Here is a 20,904-nt window from a genome sequence, read left to right as displayed (position 1 = left end):
TGTGGGATCATCTAATTTGAGAATATGAGGCTTCTTCCACCTATTACAGTTAGGGATGACCATTCATATATTGAATCATCCCTGATATCACTGTAAACCAAAATTATACTGGTCCGGTAGCAAATGTGTTGTTTTTGTAATCTCTAGAAGATTATTACTATACAGTATTTATATAGCACCATCATATTACGCAGAGCTGTACAAAGTCCATAGTTATGTCACTAGCTGTCCCTCAAAGGGGCTCACAATCTAATGTCTTTACTACAGTCTAAGGTCAATCTTGGGGTAGACAATTAACCTAACTGCATGTTTTTGGAATGTGGGAGGAAACCCACGCTAACACAGGGAGAACCTGCAAACTCCATGCAGATGCTGTCCTCGCAGGCTGTTACCACTGATTAGCATCATAAACCAGCTACATTTTTCAGAATCAAACATATTTATTATCTAAATCCCCTTAAAGCTTTATTATTTTAATTGCATTTTATATAAATATCTCTGATGGTTTTATTAAGATAACATCTGGTGATTCCACCATGATGCTCTTGTTCAGGCACTGCTTGTTATAGAGTGACAACACCCTGCCCCATTCTTGCACTTGGAGCTCTGTTGTCACATCCTCTTACAGTAGATTATGCAAGCAGCCATGCCCAAGCACATTGTACAGGAATCGGTAATCATTTCATAAATATATGATAATCAATCATATGATACCCAAACTTCACATGCCTGTAATTTTCTTTTTCAAATGACATTATTGTGCCAAGAAAGCATACTTATTAGATGAGGAAGGGGGTTAATAAATGATGCAGCACTGTACAATAAATAGAGGTAGCAAATGACAGACAGATACAGACAGATACAGACAGAGACACAGGAGGAGGAAATGACTCTGCCCTGAAGAGCTTACAATCTAAGATATATATTTAACATAAATACAGAAAGCCTGCAACATAAACATCTCTGCTGCTAAGAATCTTACAAAACTTTATTTTGTGTAGGGAATAATGCTTTTTTCCTAGATGATATACACAATTATACAGATGTGATAATTTTAAGGGAATGAATGAAAGGTGTGTATGTATTTCTGTATCAGCATTGTTCAATATTGCAGCAATCAAAATTTGACAACTGCAGTGTTCATACAACCTTAAGTACCATGTTATTAGGAATATTAAAAATAAAAAGAATCAGTATAAATTGGAAATGTTTAGATTTTTAATTATATTATTATGAATGTGTAGAACATCAGCTATTTAAATGCTTCTCATGGGACCTTCATGCGTGCGATGCATTATGGGAGTTGTAGTCTCGCGCATCCATTCTTTTATTCTTAATTCCTTCGCCGGGACTACATTTCCCAGAATGCGGAGCTTGCTTTGCCTCAATGCTATTGCTTTCTGTTTATTATGTCAGGGATGCTAAAATGCATTGATAATGGTAGAGTAGACATTGTAACCTTCTGCTTTGAGAGGTCAGCAAACTCTGGCTCCTGGTTTCCCGAATTACGTCGCCATTTGGAACTACTGTGCGGGTCAGAGTGACGTCATCAGGAGGGCGACAAACCTTGGAGCAGCATGGCAGGGTAATGGGAGCAAGCAGATATAACTGACCAGTAGAACTACAACCTCCAGCATGCCTGTCTGGGCAGTAGCTGTAGAGTGGTTCTATAAATTTGCTTTGCACTATTAGCATTACTGGCTTGTATTGGTCCATACAGGGACAGCTGGTACCTTTTCAGCTCGAGAGGCACTACAAGTCCCAGGCTTACAAATGGTCTTTGCATAAAAGTACATTGCTTACTATGCAGTCTCCACCACTTTAGTAAACAGCCCACAGTGATCTATTATCAATAATAAACAGGATTTATATAGCCCCAACATATTAAGCAGTGCTGTACATTAAATAGGGATTGCAAATGACAGACAGATATAGACAGTGATACAGGAGGAGAGGACCCTGCACTGAAGAGCTTACAATCTTAAGTGGTGGGGAATTAACACAATAGGAGGGAGATATGTAGTGGTGGGAAGTAGTGACGGTTTCAAAATACAGAAGAAGACGGGTAGAAAAGTTTGAAAAATGTGTTTTGAGTGGTCTTTTAAATGAGCAGAAAGGAGGAGCAAGCCGAATAGGACGAGGAAGACCATTACAGAGAGTCGGGCAGCTCTAGAAAAGTCTTGGAGCCGGGCGTTTGAGGAGGTTATGAGTGAGGAAGACATTGGGGGAGTGGACAGAGCAGCTGGGGGGGGGGTTCTATTAGTTTAGGAAGGTAAGTGGGACAAGAGCTGTGGAGGGATTGGAAAGCAAAGCACAGGAGATGAATTTGATTCTAAGGTGAAATGGAAGCCAATGAAGAGAACTACAAAGAGATGCAGCGGAAGAGGAGCGGAGGGAAGGATGGATGAGTCTGGCTGCAGCATTCATAATAGATTGTAGAGGAGAGAGTCGGGTTAGTGGAATACCAGAGAGGAGGAGGTTACAGTAGTCCAGACGGGAGATGATAAGAGCATGTACAAGGAGTTTGGTGGTCTCAGGGGACAGGTAGGGGCAGATTTTGGAGATGTTGCGCAGGTGAAAGTGACAGGACCTGGAAATGTTCTGAATATGGGGGTTAAATGAGAGGACAGAGTCAAAGGTGACACCAAGACGTGCCTGAGGGGAGGGACAAATAACAGTGGTATTAACAGTTAGGAATACATCAGGGGGAGATTTGGAATTTGAAGGGGGGAGATGAGTTCTGAGACCTATCTATCTATCTATAGGCTATCATATTTCTCATAAATAAGCCTAAAAAAAAATTTTTTTTTTAAATTATTTTTTAGTTTTGTATAGATTTGTAACATCAGGACAGGAAGTGAGGGTAAATCTCTCCAACAAAGTCCAGGATAGCAGTACATATCATGTTTTGTGCCTCAAAAAGATAACTCCAGCCACCATAAAATATGTTTCCAATAGTATTAAAATAAAAGATAATTTCAGATCCCTCATCCATCACTGTCCATATGTAGACACAGTCACAGGTCAATCCTGGCTATCACTACATCTGAGCTGTACTTATGGTGTTGTGACAGTGAACGCAGCAGCTCCTACTCACTGATGTATTTTTTTCTTGACCAGAGGGTGTTGTATCCTGTAAGGCTACATAGACACATGCAATAATTGATACAAAACAATTGATTGACGACCGATCAACGATTATTCACAATTATTTTATTTCAGCATGTACAGAATCATGCACATTACAATCGCTCAAATATAATCCACCAATAATGTACACACTAGATAAAATCGTTTGAACGATGCAGGAAGTGATGTGTACAGGAGAAAGTGTATCACAGAACAATCCACGATCACTGAACAACCGTACACACAATAGATAGCGTTCGATTGTCGCTCAAATTGATCCACCAGGACGGTTGTTCATTTCCAGCGACATTCCTCATTCATCGGCGTCGTTGGCCAATCATTGTTCATTTTTTTGGTAACAATTATCAGACGATCGGTTGTTAGTTGTTCGTTCACAATGATAATTATTGCACGTGTGTACGTAGCCTTAATGACCATTGATAGAAGGGAGGAGTACAGATGACGGGGTGCTTCAGTAATTGGGAGCCGCTGACTTTCATCGTTCCATTGTCATAAACTGTCCTTTTCTATATGTGCACAGTGGAGGTGATTTTGTATTTTTTATTTTAATACTAATTATTTTTTTAATTTTTTTTATTGATGGCTGGGGTTGTATTATAGGCCTACAATTTTCTTATCTGCTGACGTTAAAAAAGTCAATGCTTATCCAGTGCTCAACCCAGAATTTTTTTTAAGCCGGGTGGTAAGAAATTGTAGGCGGATGGCAGCCCCTGTATTGTGACCAAACTCTTCAGTAACCACCCAAAAACAGCCGGGTGGGTGCTGAAAAGTGCCGGGTGGTGCACCCAGCTAAAAGGGCCTGGGGAGAACCCTGTTATCACACAACTATTTACATTTGTCCAGGATCAGAATCCATCTCATCTAAAGTCTGCCAGCTGGGCTCTAGCATTCACACCGTGGTTTCCATCATCCTATGGAAGGGCCGTATATACAGGAAATGTGTTCTTTGTAAACAATCAGGACTTTCATGAAATATAAAAAAGGTTTAGACTGAATAGAATATGTGCATGGTGATCCAGATGGAAACAGCAGCAAACTCCAGTAGTAAAAAATTATTCAAAGTAATTTTAAAGCCAAAACTGTATCCCATGTGAGAGATATTATTATTATTATACAATATTTATATATCGCCGACTTATTACGCAGCCCATTAAAAAAAGTCCATAGTCATGTCACTAGCTGTTCCTCAAAAGAGCTTACAATCTAATATCCCTATAATAATCATATGATTTTAACACAGTCTAAGGTCAATTTTGGGGGGTAGACAACCTAAATGGATATTTTTGGAATGTAGGAGGAAACCAGAGTACCCAGAAGAATCCCATGCAGACACAGGGAGAACTTTCAAACTCACTGTTTATTACAGACCAAGGTTAATTTGGGGGGGGGGGGGGCAATTAACCTATCTGCATGTTTTTTTGAAATAGGGTAGGAAACCCAAACAAACACTGGGAGAACAGGTGTTCCAAGACTTTTCTAGAGATGCCCCGACTCTCTGGAATGGGCTTCCTCGTCCTATTCCGCTTGCTCATATTTTGTGCACATTTTAAAGAGCCCTAAAAAACCCATCACTTTAAACTTGCCTACCCGTCTTATTCTGTCTCACTTCTTACCCACCACTACATATCGTCCCTCCTATTGTGTGATACGTCCCCTACCTCCTAGATTGTAAGCTCCTTGGGGCAGGGTCCTCTCCTCCTCCTGTGTCACTGTATCTGTCTGTTATTTGTAACCTCCATTAAGTGTACAGCTCTGCATAATGTTGGCGCTTTATAAATCCTGTTTATTAACAATAAAATAATAATAATGAAATATCTGCTTTGGGTGCAGTCAGCATTTATTAGGTGGTGTAATATTTTGGCATTTATAAATGTGACTTACATATGTCTCCGCTGACACAGGGCATGGACAGCAGATGAAATTGCAGCATTGTGCTACCATTATTACCAGACCAAGTTACCTAAGCAAGGTCAGCCAGACACAAGCAAAGAGTGGACGCTCCTGGCAGCTGTTGTACAGGTGGAGACAGAAGAAGGGAAGGATTGCACCAAGAAAGGTATTGTACATTTCTTTATTATGTAGTAATGGGGCAGAGTTTTACCCTGCTTCAGTTTCTTACTGTGGACAACAGCTGTGATGTACGGTGACATTTTAGCTGTGCTGCCATTGTCGCTGGACTTGAAGCTGAAATTTAATCTGCTAAAATTTTTGCCTTCCCTGGTTTCACCAGAAAACATTTTGTAATGCAATACTTTATTGTGGAACCAGTTGAATTGCAGTGCTGTAGTGACATCCTCAATGTGTAACCCTCTGCTCTGATGTAAGCAATGGGTGAACCTGAGTGATGCACCAAATCTGGAATAGATATCTTAAAAATCATTTGCTATCAGCAAATGTTTTCAGTCTTAGACAATATCTGTTCCAGGTTTTCCCATGATAGTCTATCTTCTCCAGTCTTGGAGAGCTGTAATAAATCCGTAATTTATAAACTCTTGCTGGATTGTGCTTGGGTAATTAATTTAATTGGGATCCTATTTTTAGGAAATTGTTAACAATGAGGCTTGCTGTACAAAAAACAGCAGAAGACATGAGAGAACAGTGGGCCTGTTTTATTAAAGGTCCCCAAGGCTGAAGAGGATATACTTTCATCAGTGAAGCTGGGTGATCCAGCAAACCTGGAATGATATTCTTCTATTCACTAGCAAAAGTTTTTAATCCTGGACTAGATCCATTCTAGGTTTGCTGAATCACCCAGCTTCACTGGTGAAAGTGTATCCTCTCCAGTCTTAGAGAGCTTTAATAAATCAGGCCCAATGAATCTGGTTGCTGTGATTTATCTTTCAACATCTGGTCCAACTATCATTGCTCCAATTTTATATATTACTTTGCACTGTCCATTTGATGGTGCGCTGTCTAAAAGCTTTCATTATGTTTTCTCACCATAATTCTTTATTTCTTCACTGACAGTGGTTGCATTGGGAACTGGGACAAAATGTATTGGCCAATCAAAACTGAGCAAAACAGGTAAGCACCCCTAATTCATGAATACTGCAGGTGTGATTGGGTTGTGTGTGTAGAAGAGCAACTTGTAGTTATGAAAAAATAAAAAATATAAAAAGCAGAAATTTTAGTAAAATGTACAAAACACCTCACTGGAGTAGGCTTACATTGGGATATCCTCTGACCACGATCACAAAAATGTGAAGATTAAGATCTGATTGGAACTGAACAGTATGCTTTCACCTGCATCTGATAATAAAGCTAAAAACGAATTAATTTTCAGGACTTTGAATAATTATCAAGTGTATCACACATGAATTTTTAAGTTATGATTATATGATTTAAGATATTCAGCTTTCATCAGTCCTGGGGAAGCCTATGTTGCGAAACGCGTCAAACACCATGAAATTGGATGCACAAACAGTGTTTCTGTAACAGCTATCAATTTCTTAAATTTTTAATTATATTATAATTATTTTACATAGTTACATAGTAAGTCAGGTTAAAAAAAAGACTACTAGGGAAATAAACATATCCCAGGTATAAATCCCTATGAGACATAGTTGATCCAGAGTAAGGCAAAAAAACCCTGGTACAATTTGCTTCAACAGGGGAAAAAAATTCCTTCCTGATTCCATGAGGCAATCGGATGTTCCCTGGATCAACAGTCATTGTTATTTTTACTTTAAAGCCTTAATCCCCAGTTATATTCTGTGCTTCTAGAAATCATCCAATTTTTCATTCCTGAGGGAGCTGATTCCACATTTTCACAGACCTTACAGTGAAGAATCCCTTCCTTATCTGGAGCTTAAACTTCTTTTCCTCCAGACACAATTAGTGTCCTCTTGTTATTTGTAATGATCTCAAAGTGAATACTTAGGAGAAGAGTTCCTTATATTTTTAACTTAAAAAATGTGTGATACGTTTGTTAATTCGTGCCTTTAAAGTCCTAAAAATTGATTTGTTTTAAATGTAAAGTTGGTGAATGTTACACTAAACAAACATGTACTGGTCGCTGTGTTAATATTAATATTTATAAACAATATTTTTTTAGCCCCAACATATTACGCAGCGCTGTACATTAAATAAGGGTTGTAAATGACAGACAGATACAGACAGTGACACAGGAGGAGGAGAAGACCCTGCACCGAAGAGCTTACAATCTAGGAGGTGGGGTAACAGCATACAATAGGAGGGGGAGGGGGGTACATAGAATATACCCATAATGGATTAAGTTAAAGACTTAATGATTTTTGGAGGTGATTTTTGCTTTGTAAATGACGTGATCACTTTAAGTCTGATGTCCTTTTATGACCTTTTTTTCCATCATTTCCAGGTGATATTCTCCAGGACAGCCATGCAGAGATAATTGCAAAGCGGAGTTTTCAGAGGTAGACATTCCATTCAGTCCATCCCTGTAATTTGTTGCTAGCCTGCTGGAACGTAATGTCCTGTATTATAGAGCTGAATTATGGGGAATGGCTCTTGATGATCAGAGCTGGGGTACTTTCTTACGCCATTACATAGGTTGCTTATATACTGCGATTATTATTGTAAAATTGTAGAGTGTGCACAGGTAGAAGTTTGTTCACTCGGTTGGCTTTTTGATGTTGCTGTACAATGAAAACACCAGGGAACTTAAAGCTGAATTCCAGGCAGATATAAATTAATCAGTCTGCTGCTTCTCTTTTCATTGTTCAGGCACAGCCTGTAAAAGGTGCAAAACCTTAAGGATTACCTTAAATCAGCAGGGCAAAATCCGGTCTCCTTTCTTCCTTCCTTCCTTCTTGGATATAGCAGAGCTAAACCTTAATACTGGATAGTACAGAACAGAAATCCAAATCCTTAAGCAGGTAAAACTGCTTCTTAATTTAATTTTTAAATCTCTTAGCCTGAAGTTTAATTATAATGTGAAACTTTTTTTCTGGTTCAGTTTATTGCTGGCCCTTGCAGATGCACCTACTCATTTTATCTTTTCTACACTTCTTCACCATAATGATATGCAAGACTAAGCATATTAAGAAAGCTGGTACTTTTGTATATGGTGCAGGTCATAGCAACCTTCTCTTTGATGTCTTGCTGTTGCATTGAGTTGCTTGCATTCGGCCGTTGGATGCCAAGGCAGCCAGGCTGGTCATAAGCAACATATGGCATTCTTTCAATGAAAGCTACACAACTTTTAAAATGACATTAAAAGTTATTTGATCTTTTTTCTTGAGTAGGTTAAAAGTACAGTTATTTACTTTTTACTTCTTTACTTTGTTTTATCGAACCATTAGTAGTTTTTTTTTTCTTTTTTGGGAATGAAAGTAATACCTTCTGTCACCAGAAGGTGACACTGTTCTACTAGAATAGACATAGTACAACTGAATGGTGCAGAGTAAAGTTTTAGAAAACTAAAAATACTGGTTAAGCCTGTCATTATAGGGCCCATCTATTCTTTTGTATTTCTTGATGTAAACAAATAACCTGTTAACAAAAGAGAGAGCATCTTATGTATAACCTGTGAACAAAACCAAATGGAAATCCCTTTTGTGCTGCTAAACTGCAGTTTCAATTCCTAAACTGAAAGGTATTTTCTTTAACAACGGTCTTTATTGATTATAACAGCCATTACAATAACAAAGTAAAGCATACAGATCAATAGGTATAGAAGGGAGTTTACAATTACATGGAGCTCAAGGGGTAACAAGCTGGTGACTGGCCCACCACGGTGCTACCAATGGCGAGGTCCATATCGTTCCATGTGAAGGAGCATCCATCAGGATTATGAAGCAGTCCTGAATAAAAAAGATTGCATTATTCCTGGCTTTACAGCGATAAAGTTTGGGACTAAAGCTAGAATAAGACAGCTCAGGGGCTGACCCCGTATCATTAAAACAACAGTGACAAGGGGAACAGACAGACACGAGAGATGCATGGTAGGAAAGGGGACAGATACTCAGGAGAAGTGAGGGTTCCAGAGGCAGTCCAAATTTAGGACATACATGGCAGGTTATTCACTCACAGTCTGGTCAGCACCTCCGGTGAAAGGCCAGGATTGCAATATGTAATCCATGGTTCCCAGATTGCCATGAATCGATCATGGGTCCGAGAGGTATTTTCATTTATGAAAACCTAGCTGAGTTCTGCTTTTTGGTTTCTTCATATGCAAAACCATAACTGACCCCTGAGGTTTATATCTGGCATTGATGGGCGCTTACAAGCCTAAAGTACCTGTATGAAATCTGGTAAAAAAAAAAAAAAAAAAACCTTTAAGTCCATATCTGTGCTATAAACCTGCAGATCTAGGCCATGAAATATTTTATTTTAAATATTTTATTGGAATACCCCTGCCTTCTATAAAGAATTTATTATAAAATTGACAATATGTCAATGCTAATTTTAGGTCAACAATCAAAATTCTGCATTGTGCATGCCATCTTTCATATGATTCTGACATTTTTACTTTGGGAAAGCATCTTTCTGATTGGTGACATTAATACCTTTAATTAATTCATATTACTTACAATTAAGCATTTATATTGATCATTTTCTGCAATGCCCGGGTGTAGTGTAGCATGGCAGTGCACCCAGGGCCATACAATGTGGTGACCTACAGTGAAAATAAAAGGCTTGTGTGTTTTTTTTATTGTCCTTTACCATGTGTTGGTAGCCCATTCATGCAAATCCTTGTGTTTTATTGTTTGTCTGATTTCATATATAACCCTCTTTGAGTAAGTTTTAGCTATTATACTCTTCCTTCCAGACCAGTATGGGTAGCTCAGACCACATCATACCAAACATGTAGAGAGGGAGACAGTAATTTAAAGCCAAATAATTTTTAACTCTGTTTGGCCAGTCTGGTAAGTTATGCCAGCCCCGTGTGACAGCATGGCCAAATCTGTGTAGGAGCACAGCTTGGTCAAAAACTGACCTCCAGCTGGCCGATTGGACAGTACAGGAACAACGTTACACTATTATTATTAATAACCAGTATTTATATAGCGCCAACATATTCCACAGTGCTGTACATGAAATAGGGGTTGCAAGTGACAGACAGATACAGACAGTGACACAGGAGGAGGAAAGGTCACAGTACAGTGCTCATTTGTTCATCTGCCACTGGAAATAATCATGGGGGATTGTTTCCAGCAACTCACATTTTACATGCGCATGAAGCCTTACACTATTGCAGTACAAGCGACTAAAGGAGGCTGATGTCAAGATCAAATCAATGAGCATATGAACGCGATTGGGTGCCTTGTAATTGGGAATGGGAGTTGTGTTCAAATATGCAAAACTCGGAACATCCCCTGCGCATGTGCAAGATTTAGTGCCCGGTATTAGCATGTGTGATAAGTTCCCTGGTGATGTGGTGCCTAAACTCATGCATGCGCAAAGTGAGATCCTCAATGATTAAACCTTCATTCCTGTATGCCTACTATGCTCTGTGCCCATTTCAATTGGGAAAAGCCAGAGCAGAAACAGAATATTTTACACGGTAAATGACTATTCATTCATTCTAAGTAGGGTAAGTAATCAGAACAGGTTACAGGTCTGCTCTGAAATGTCAGTAAAGAGGTAAAAAAAATCCTTAGTATAATTGACAATTAAACACTGAATGGCACACTGCAAAACCATCATGTGACTACCTGGCAATAGGACCCCCATCTCAATAATATAATTCCCGCACCCATAGGAGATTATTGTGTGATACTTCCCCCTCCTCCTAGAGTGTAAGCTCTTCGGGGCAGGGTCCTCTCCTCCTCCTGTGTCACTGTTTGTATCTGTCTGTCATTTGCAACCCCTATTTAATGTACAGCGCTGCGTCATATGTTGGCGCTATATAAATCCTGTTTATTAAAAATAATTTTAATTACAGGCACCAGAGGGTACCAAGCACAGGGCTGGGAATTTATTTCTAACAAGGTTTGCTTTTAGCAAGTCACCCTCTACTTACACCTTGGTAAATGAATTCTGTTCCCAAAGCCTTGTTTGCGATCATGACCCCGGCATTTCTCTGGTGTGCAGGTGACACCTCTACAAGAAACCTTTGAAGGGACAATTCACACATTGAAGTTAAGGAATTTCAAGCTGACCAGGAGACAGGGAAGATGCATTCTGTGTTTGTTAGGTTTGATTGCTGCGTGTCATTGTCACATTCTTGAGAGGCTGCACATAGTAACATCGCTACACTCAGCCCATTTTCCCAGCCTGCCTTTGGGACATCGGTGACAATATTTTGACATTTATTTTTAACCTGACAATAAGCCCCTTTAAGAAAAAGAATAACGAATGCAGCTCAGTAAAGTGATCGATGTTGTGTCTGGTATTGTTTGTCTCACTTCTGCCTGTACAGGCCTTTGATCTGGTTATTATGGAATTGTTCACTGTGGCATTGCAATTGTCTGCAAAGCTTCCTAATATTAAAGCTTAACTCTTGGCAGGTAATAAATTATCAAAAAGTTTTCTCGTCCCACCAGTCAACAGATGAAGGATCCAGTGGTTACCTTGTCAATGTGATGGGATAACAGAGTATTGCTTACCATAATACATGGTCCTGCTAATCCTTCTCCCCACCATGTCTGCTTGTGATGACCAGTCTTCTGAAACATTTCTCCGCAGCATGATGGCTCAGTGGTTAGCACTCCGGCCTTTGCAGCGCTAGATCTCAGGTTTGAATCTTGGCCAGGACACTGTGCATGGAGTTTGCAGGTTTTCTCCGTGTTTGTGTGGGTTTCCTCCGGATACTTCGGTTTCCTCCCACATTCCAAAAACATGCAGTTAGGTTAATTGGTTTCCCCCCAAAATTGACCTTAGACTGTAATAATGACAAATGACTCAGGTAGGGACATTAGATAGTGAGTCCCTTTGAGGGACAGCTTGTGACATCATTTTAGACTTTGTAAAGCGTTCCCGCTATATAAATATTGTATATTATTGTCTCTCATTTCAATGTCATCTGAGTTGCTAAATCTTAAGGATAGGATTTCCATTCTGGTGAAGCCTTCTGGCCTTCCTAAACTTCAGTGACAAACTTTTCCTGCAATAATTCACAAATCTGTAGTTTTTGTGGTTGTAGAGAGGGTCTACAACCTAACTTGACTCTAACTTGAAAAATTGGAGGTTATAGGCTATGCATGTTACAGAAAACTACTGCTTATATGCAGTATATTTTTTTCAGAATTTATTTTATTGACTTTCAATGTGCCTATATATTTGCTAGAATATTTGACTTCTTCTTCCTTCTAATTGTGTCTAATTACTGTCTGTGCTGGCCAAGCTTCTCTGCCTTTCCCCTCAGTAATCAAAATTTTATGTATCTGCTCTGAGAGGAGCAAAGCTAAATATTATAAAGCAGCCCTGCTCAACCATGGAGGGACCCTTAAAGTAACATTTAGGTCTTCAGGGAACCTGTGCTATAATTACTATATCTGAGCTCACAGTCTCTTACATTGCTGGCGATAGGGAAGAATATCATCATGTAGATCAGCGACCTCCAAATGGTGGTCTGTGGACCACTGGTGGTCAGGGAGAAGATTTTGGCGGTCTGCTGCTCTGGTCGGTGCACCCCCGAGTGGGGTCAGGAGAAAGACCCCTCAAGGGGGGACGCACCAGCCAGAGCAGCGGACCATGTCCCCCATGCAAATCTCTGACTCAGGGAAGTGGGCAGGCTGTGTTTCACAACACAACCTGCCTCAGATCTGCGATCTAGCAGAGTGGGCAGGGTTATGTCTAATGACGTCACTATATCCTCCCCTTTAATTGACAACCGTCTCCCCGCGGATGTGCGGTCAGGAGCTGGTAATTTTGGTGGTCCGCGGGACCAAAAAGGTTGGCGACCGCTGATAAAGATAACCAACAAGATCATTGTGTCACTTTAATTGACCTGAGAGGGGCAAACTGCTCATTGCTGGAACCCCCAGCAAACTCTGGAGGAGCCCTGGTTGAGAAACACAGTTATAAAGTGTCATTGAGTGACAAGTGTGAGCCATCTGGGGCTAGGAAGCCACATTCAAGATGGCGGGACCCAGCAGCTGTCTTGGTCCTTTTGGATATGTATACACCATGGAGGCATATGAAGGTAAGCACCATGCCTGCAATAAATTTAATGCACATGCAATGAGTTTTGTTAAAGTAAATGGTACAGCGACAGGGTCTCTTTAAGGTAAGTAATACTTGGATAGCCAGCTAGGTGAGTTGAGCATTTATTGGTTTCTAAATGCTGGAATTAGGCTTTAAATAAAAGTTTCTGTTCAGCTTTAAAAAAGCCATCCACCCTGCTTGTATTATAATGGAAACATTTCAGATCCTGAATGTAGTAACACCTATTAAACTTGTACATTATGTTTAGTGGTCCCCTAATGCTACTCTCTTGAGCATTTGTCAAAGTCAGACGTCAGTAAGTCGTATGATCGCCCAGAACGCTCAGCCAACCCTCAGAAACGATTCTTGGCTGTAAAATTTCTTCAGTTGGCAGCTAATAAGATTGTATTTTATGCCAGGAGAAAGTATTAACTGGATTATCATCCTCTCTTGGGCCAGGTACCTCCTCCATCAGCTTTCCCTGGCGCTGACGAAGACTCAGGACAGCATCCTTGTTCCTGGAAGTGGGAGCCGGAGGTGGAGTGTGAGAGCAGGGGTCTCCTTTGTTTTTTTCACAAGCCACACACCATGTATGTGTCCCAGGGGAGGTCTCACAGTATGAAAACATCTTTTTTATTTAAAGGAAATGCATCATTTATTATGTACTAAAATACATATTTTGAAATCAGCTAAATATAAAATGTTGCCTATGAATGTTTATTATTTACCCCTAACAGTTGGTGAGTCAAGTCAATTATTATGAACTAGTGTTTATATAGAGCCAACATATAACGCAGCGCTGCACAAAGCCCATAGTTATGTCACTAGCTGTCCCTGAAAGAAGCTCACAATCTAATGCCCCTACCATAGTCATATGTCTTTAATACAGTCTAAGGTCAGTTTTTTGGGGAAGGCAGAATGTGGAAGGAAACCGGAGTACACAGAGGGAAACCCACGCAAACACAGGAGAACCTGCAAATGGCATGCAGATAGTGTCCTGGAGATTCAAACCTGCGACCTAGTGCTGCAAAGGCTAGAGTGCTAACCACTGAGCCACCCTGCTACCCAATAATTGGTAGTGTCCAGCTGAAGGCTTTTTCTGTTGTGATAAAATAACTGAATCAAAGTGATTCTTATAGCAATAATGGGAGTTATTGATAAGCATGTATTTAGAGGTGGAATTCGTTCTGTTGGATAGATTTATTTACTTCTCGTCCTGCCTTTGAAGTGAGTAACTTCAAGGAAGTTTTAGTGACAACTACTCCATTTTGAAGGTAGGTGAGAGTGCCTAAATTTCTGTTACTGCTTGATGTCTATGAACTGGGCATCATTTACAGCATCAACAGGATCCCATCCACCATTCTTGTTTATTTGATATGTTAACTTTTCTCACCAGGTGGTGACGCTTCTATAATCCCCATGAGTGCCCCAGAAGACCAACTCTGCCCCACTACCACTGTGTCAGGGAAAATGTCACAAGTCACTAACGCTATGAATCCAGGGTGCAAGAGGAAGAGAGAAGACTGTGATTATTCCTTGAGTCCCAAAAAAGTGAAACAAGATGGAGGAGAGAGTAGAGCAGAGTCACATAACCAGGATGAAAATAAGACAGAGGACAGTGGTACCACACCTGAAGTGCAGGATATCCACAGGACAGGAGCTAAGTGTGTGCCTGGGGAAACCCAGGATAGTCACAAGGCTGGGGTGGACTACCACACTGTAGGGGTACTCCGTGTCAAACCAGGCCGTGGGGACCGTACCCTGTCCATGTCCTGCAGCGACAAGATGGCTCGATGGAACGTGCTTGGCTGCCAGGGGGCACTGCTTATGCATTTCCTTCAGCATCCGATCTACTTTGCAGCGCTTGTGGTTGGAAAGTGTCCATTTAGCTTGGAGTCTATGAAGAGGGCTCTGCACAGCAGGTATATGTATGGTACATTTGTGCTTTGTTGTGGACAACACATGGCATAGAGAGTAATGAATCTTCTAACCTGCAGGTGCGCAAAGGTCACGGCTCTTCCAGAAGGATTTACGGTGCATAAAATGGAGATCAGACAGTCACACTTACAGTTCAATCATGGGAGGGAAGCTCTGAAGAAAGAAAATGACACAAGAAAACTGGTTCCTTGTGGGGCAGGTGAGACCAACAGTTGTCAGTTTTTGAACTTAAAATTTGTACTGTGCACTTTTGGTAATATGCTGGCTTTGTAATTCTCTGCTGCTTTTCCTTCTGCCAAGGTCACAAAGTAATACCAAATGTCAGTTGGTGTGAGAGGGTATGGGGGGCAGCTAAATAACCCCCTCTGTCATGGGACATTACTAGTCTAAAGTAGTATCACATGCTTCACCATTCCCAGATGGTATTTTGTTTTGGCTAGGCAGTGGAAGAAGAGGAGGGGGTTGTTGGTGAGTGTAAGTGGGTTTGGGGTCCCAATGTTCTCCCCAGCTCTATTTACCTGTGCGCACCACCTAGCACATTTCAGTAACCACCTGGCTTTTTTTGGGCGGTTACCGAAAAGTTGGGTCACAATACAGGGGCCACCACCCGCCTACAGCTTCTTCCCACCCAGCTTGAAAACATTTTGGAGGATATTACTGGGGTTCTTTTAGGCAGACACCGACACTTTGTCCCATATGGGCAAGGTACCATTTTCCCCTTAAAGCAGACCTGTTGTGTTGCTGTGGATGGGCAAGGCCTAGGTTTCCTTTAAAGAGAATGGTAATGTCTTGTTTCTTCTCCACTCCAAAAACTTACCTACAAATCACTTACCTTCTGCATAGTAAAGAATATACATCTCCTCTGCTGCCATCTGAGTGCAATGCTTGGTGTCTAAATATTCTATCAGGTCCTGAGCAATGTGGGCCAGGGGTACCTATGACCTTAAAAACTCTTATTTCAATATTTTTTATGATCTTATCCTCATTCAGATGACTTTAAAAGGACCCAAAGCCCTCAGATTGTAGATTGGATTTCTCTGCTATGAGATTTAGAAACAGATGGAGCATATTTTGTCAGCAGGTTTATTAGGATTCGTCTGTGAGTACTAGTGTTGGGAATATGCACACCGTTACTACAAACGTCTAATGCTTTTATACCTAATTTACAGCTATTAGCTGGAGTTCAGTGCCACAGCAGCCTCTAGACGTCACCGCTAATGGCTACAGACAAGGAACAACAAAGAAAGCCATTGGAACCCCACAGTCCAGGTATGAATCATATCATTTATTTCCTTCTAACAAACATTCCACTCTTCTTCTAAACCATGCCTATTGGTGACTAATTCTAACCTTCCCCTATACTATTCAAAATCTGGGTAGAGTTTAGGTTCACTGAAAATGCTTCAATTTCCTTTAAAAATAATATCATGGTTATTTACTTAGGAGGCCAAAACTTAAACATATCAGGGACAAAACATATTTCCAAATCTATTTATTTATATTGCATGTTTTATTATGCAGAAAAATGGAAAATGTCCTATGGAATCAGGTGGGTTCTTTTTAGTGAGGGTCATTGGATGTTGGTTATGCTACTCATCCTGCTTTAGATAATTTCATGTTGTATCTCCAGCTCACCCTGCATCCCTAGAACTAAATATTGTAATAAAATTTGGGCTGGTGTTCCATTATTCAAACTCCCTGCTTCTTCTTCATCTTATAATCCCCATAAATATTAATACGAGTGGTAGCCACAGTTCCCTTAGCTGTCAGTCTCTGTTCTGTGCCCTTAAATCCAGAATGATTGACAGGTGAGCTCAGACAAAAGTTCTGCAAGCTTTGATAATCTCACATGTCTCAAAGTTCCCCAACTTTTCAGCATTGATGGAACACACAGTGCAGATCACATTTCTGTCAGTGTCTTATCTGGTCTCGTAAGGTTAATCTGTCCTCTATCGATGGTGAGAAGCTTACATTGCTTAGCATCCAGGAACGCTGTGCATACCCTGACATCCCTCTAAATAGATATATTTATTAATTCCCTGCCAGCATTAAAACTGAGATTGGTTCATCCAGGTGCCTTCTGTACATGAAACATGAGCTGAACCACCATAGCTCCAGGCCATGAATATGCAATGAGAAGAAGAATTTTGAAATGACCTGCACACAGCTCAGAACGCTGAACATCTGCAGATATTAAACACATTACAGAACAAAGGTCCTGGTAATATAGAAGAGGCTATCTATCTATCTGTATTCTTTCAGCTGTCATGCAGTCACATTTATGTTCTAATTGTATAATTATTGTAAATTGTGACCTTAAAGGTGCACCTATAAAAGAGGAGAATGAGCTACTGAGTGTTATGGGGTACACAGGAGATTGTCACTTCCACTTTAAAATAAACTTACCAAAAATGAAATATGGGGACTTTTGTTATTATTATTTTGTGTTTAAATAGTGATAACATATTAGGCAGCGCTGTACAAAGTCCATAGCCATGTCCCTCAGAGGAGCTCACAATCTAATTGTCCCTACCATAGTCATTACCGCAGTTTAAGGCCAATTTTGGGGTGAAGCCAATTAACCTAACTGCATGTTTTTGGAATGTTGAAGCAAACTAGAATACTCGGAAGAAACCGAAACCTGCAAACTCCATGCAGAAAGTCTCATGCCTGAGATATGCTGCAAAGGAGTGCTAACCACTGAGCCACTGTGCTGCAACAAATTCTAGCTGAAAAGGAAATGTCAAGATTTTTTATTGCTGTATTTGTCCCTAGTTGATGACCCCAGAACATACTGAATCTGAAACACTAACCTGACAGCCACATGACAAGCATTTTCGGAAAAAGTGGTCTGCTGTAGCAGCCCCGGCCTGCAAATTTGTTATAATTTTTTTTAAAAAGCACCTCTAGCTGCAATACTCACCTGGGGCTGTTGCTCACAGTGATTCATTTTTGCTACAAAATGTCCTCAGTATATCAGATTGAATAACCCAGCGTGGAGAATAAGGGTTCACTGTGAATAATGAACTTTCCTTCTAAGGGGAAATCACTGTGGTGTGTTTTTAGTAAGTTATTGCGTGCAGGCCAGATATGAAAATTCATAACCTATACTTGTATTCTATTATTACTTATTTATCTAAAATGAAGAAGAAGATCTTTTCTAACACTGATCATCACAAATAAGCCTGTACAAAGCCAGTGTTGTTCCTGTATAATATTATAAAAACGTGCAATTAGGTTAATTGGCTTCCCCCCAAAATTGACTTTAGACTGTGGTAATGACCTATGACTATGGTAGAGACATTGGATTGTGAGCTCCTTTAAGGGTCAGCTAGTGACATGACTTTGGACGTTGTACAGCGCTCCGTAATTTGTTGGCGTTATATAAATACTGTGTAATAATAATATTATAATTATTGTCATGCTTGGGTGGTACTGGAGATTGGTAGGTACTTATAACTGGTGTCTGTCTGTTTGCACAGGTCTCGGATCTGCAAAGTGGAGCTATTTCACACATTCCTGAATCTGGTAGAGAGCCTGTCCGAGGAGCAGCTTCCAGAGTCACTCAGGTGAGACATTCTGCATTCCCTACATTCCTCTCTGCAGTAATCTTTTCAAGCAGACCTTAAAATACTGAAGATACGGCCAGGTCAACTTGTATTGGATATAGTTGATTTGTAAATTATCGGGACTCTAGAATATTTGGTATTGGGTATTTTTTCTGGAAAGCTGCATATGATTCAATGAACACAACTTAAACTGCTGAAAAGCCTAGAGCACTCTTATGGTTCAATATGTTTTTATTGTAGAAAATAGGTGTATACAATTTACATAAAGTCTCAAAGCACTAGTATTTCACAGAGCATTACAAAAGCCCCACCAGCTGGCTGCATATCAACAATAATAATTATTATTCATCTTTGCCTGTTGTGCTTTAGCCCTGTTATACCAGATGTGCTCCGTGCACCACTGTATGCCTCCCAATCTTATTGATTTCATCAGAAAATCTCTGATAACCACCAAAGGGATAATAAAGAAAATGGAACTATGGGAAGAGTTCAGGGAAGGGCAACTAAACTATGATAAGGAATGGAGGCGCTCCGCTACGAGGAGAGATTAACTGAACTGAATTTTTTATCCCTTTTTAAGGGGTGATATGATCAACCTAATCAATATCAATAATGATCAACTTAATCAATAAATCAAGATAGTCTTATATAAATGTGGAGAGCAGCTTTAATGTTACCAGAGCCTCATTAATCAATATATTTGTATCTGTCTGGAGTTCAGCTTTAAACGCAGTGTCTTTCTTGAATAGTGTATATTGTGATGACTTTTTTTGTACGTGTACAGTAAATCATATGGATGTAATTATTCAGGACAGGGTGCATGGAATAAAGTCTGTTATTGTGACCCGCCAGCTACGACATACATAGCGGCTCTTTTGTTTTCCAGCCAATGTGATCGGCTGCCTAGTTCTAATCTCAAAGGGTGCAACAACTTGGCCATGGTTACATGTGTACAAGTTACTTTACCCATTCTGCGAAATGGGTGGATTATAAAGATGTCTTATGTCGTATTTTTGAACTGCAATATGTACCCAAAGCATAAAGGCTGGGAGCCTCTAGCTGGCTCGTGATCCACACCAGGCCTCATATAACCTGCCATTATGTCAGAAGCTGGCAGGATTTACCCAACATCTGCTGTATCCACCTAATATGGTTTATTTATGATATCCGATTATAATACTGGAATGCAAGATAAATGGAATTGTTTTCTTTAAAATGGTATATATATTTTTAAGCTGGTTGGGAAGAAGCTGTAGGTGGGTGGCAGTTCCTGTATTGTGACCCAACTTTTCAATAACCACCCAAAAGCAGCTAAGTGGTTACTGAAAAATGCTGGGTGGTGCGCCTGGCTAAAAGTAGCTGGGGAGAACACTGGGTATGTATATATATATATATATGTGTATATATATATATATATTCACTAATCACACGTATCCTTAAACATGAGAAGAAAATTTCTGAAATCAATATTTTTAGATCTGCAGCTTTCATTATATTTTAACCTGCTGGTCCTACCATTACAATCATTATTCAGTTATAGGGTGACAGTGCTGTACATGGGCTTCTAATGGAGACTACAAGTGGTTCTTTAAAGACACAATACACGGACATGGTGCATTGTTGTCACTATCAGGAACCAATCCTTAGCAATTCCATGCAGTCATCATTGGAATATATGTAGGAAAGAAAAGATAAAAACATAAATAAAAACAAAAAATAAATTATGTATTTACAAATGGCAAAGGTTTATGATCTGGTGTTTTAGCAAACTAAATACTGATCATGTCTTTATGTATCTGGGTAAACTCTGTGTCCAGAACAGCCGGTGTATATACAGGAATTCTGGTGTGCAACCAGAACCTCTTGTGTTGTATCCCCAGGACCTCTTGCGTTGTATCCCCAGGACCTTTAGTGTCGTATCCCCAGGACCTCTTGCATTGTATCTCTAGGACCTCTTGCGTTGTATCCCCAGGACCTCTTGCATTGTATCTCTAGGACGTCTTGTGTTGTATCCCCAGGACCTCTTGTGTTGTATCTCTAGGACGTCTTGTGTTGCATCTCCAGGACCTCTAGTGTTGTATCTCCAGGACCTCTTTTGTTGTATCCTCAGGACCTCTTTTGTTGTATCCTCAGGACCTCTTTTGTTGTATCCTCAGGACCTCTTTTGTTGTATCCTCAG

At 40.1% G+C, this 20,904-nt stretch overlaps 1 protein-coding gene across 2 annotated transcripts in view; it reads left to right on the top strand.

Moving 5' to 3' along the window:
- Positions 1–1,421: 1,421 nt before the first annotated feature.
- The window catches only part of ADAT1 (adenosine deaminase tRNA specific 1), a 22,771-nt gene continuing 3,288 nt past the window's right edge, over positions 1,422–20,904 (top strand). The window contains exons 1-9 of one of the 2 annotated variants that reach the window (XM_072422521.1): positions 1,422–1,585; positions 5,052–5,206; positions 6,118–6,174; positions 7,487–7,541; positions 13,678–13,808; positions 14,615–15,140; positions 15,216–15,355; positions 16,326–16,425; positions 18,639–18,725. In XM_072422521.1, coding sequence (XP_072278622.1) covers positions 1,578–1,585; positions 5,052–5,206; positions 6,118–6,174; positions 7,487–7,541; positions 13,678–13,808; positions 14,615–15,140; positions 15,216–15,355; positions 16,326–16,425; positions 18,639–18,725 — 1,259 coding nt within the window. In that variant the 5' untranslated portion in view covers positions 1,422–1,577. Of the gene's footprint in view, positions 1,586–5,051; positions 5,207–6,117; positions 6,175–7,486; positions 7,542–13,677; positions 13,809–14,614; positions 15,141–15,215; positions 15,356–16,325; positions 16,426–18,638; positions 18,726–20,904 lie in introns of those variants that run through there. The other variant, XM_072422522.1, reaches the window with a different exon arrangement.

Source organism: Pyxicephalus adspersus, chromosome 9 (assembly GCF_032062135.1).
Source record: "Pyxicephalus adspersus chromosome 9, UCB_Pads_2.0, whole genome shotgun sequence".
In the NCBI taxonomy this organism is placed as follows: Eukaryota; Metazoa; Chordata; class Amphibia; order Anura; family Pyxicephalidae; genus Pyxicephalus; species Pyxicephalus adspersus.
The sequence above is the reverse complement of the archived record's forward strand: the minus strand, read 5'-3'. Positions and strand labels throughout refer to the sequence as shown.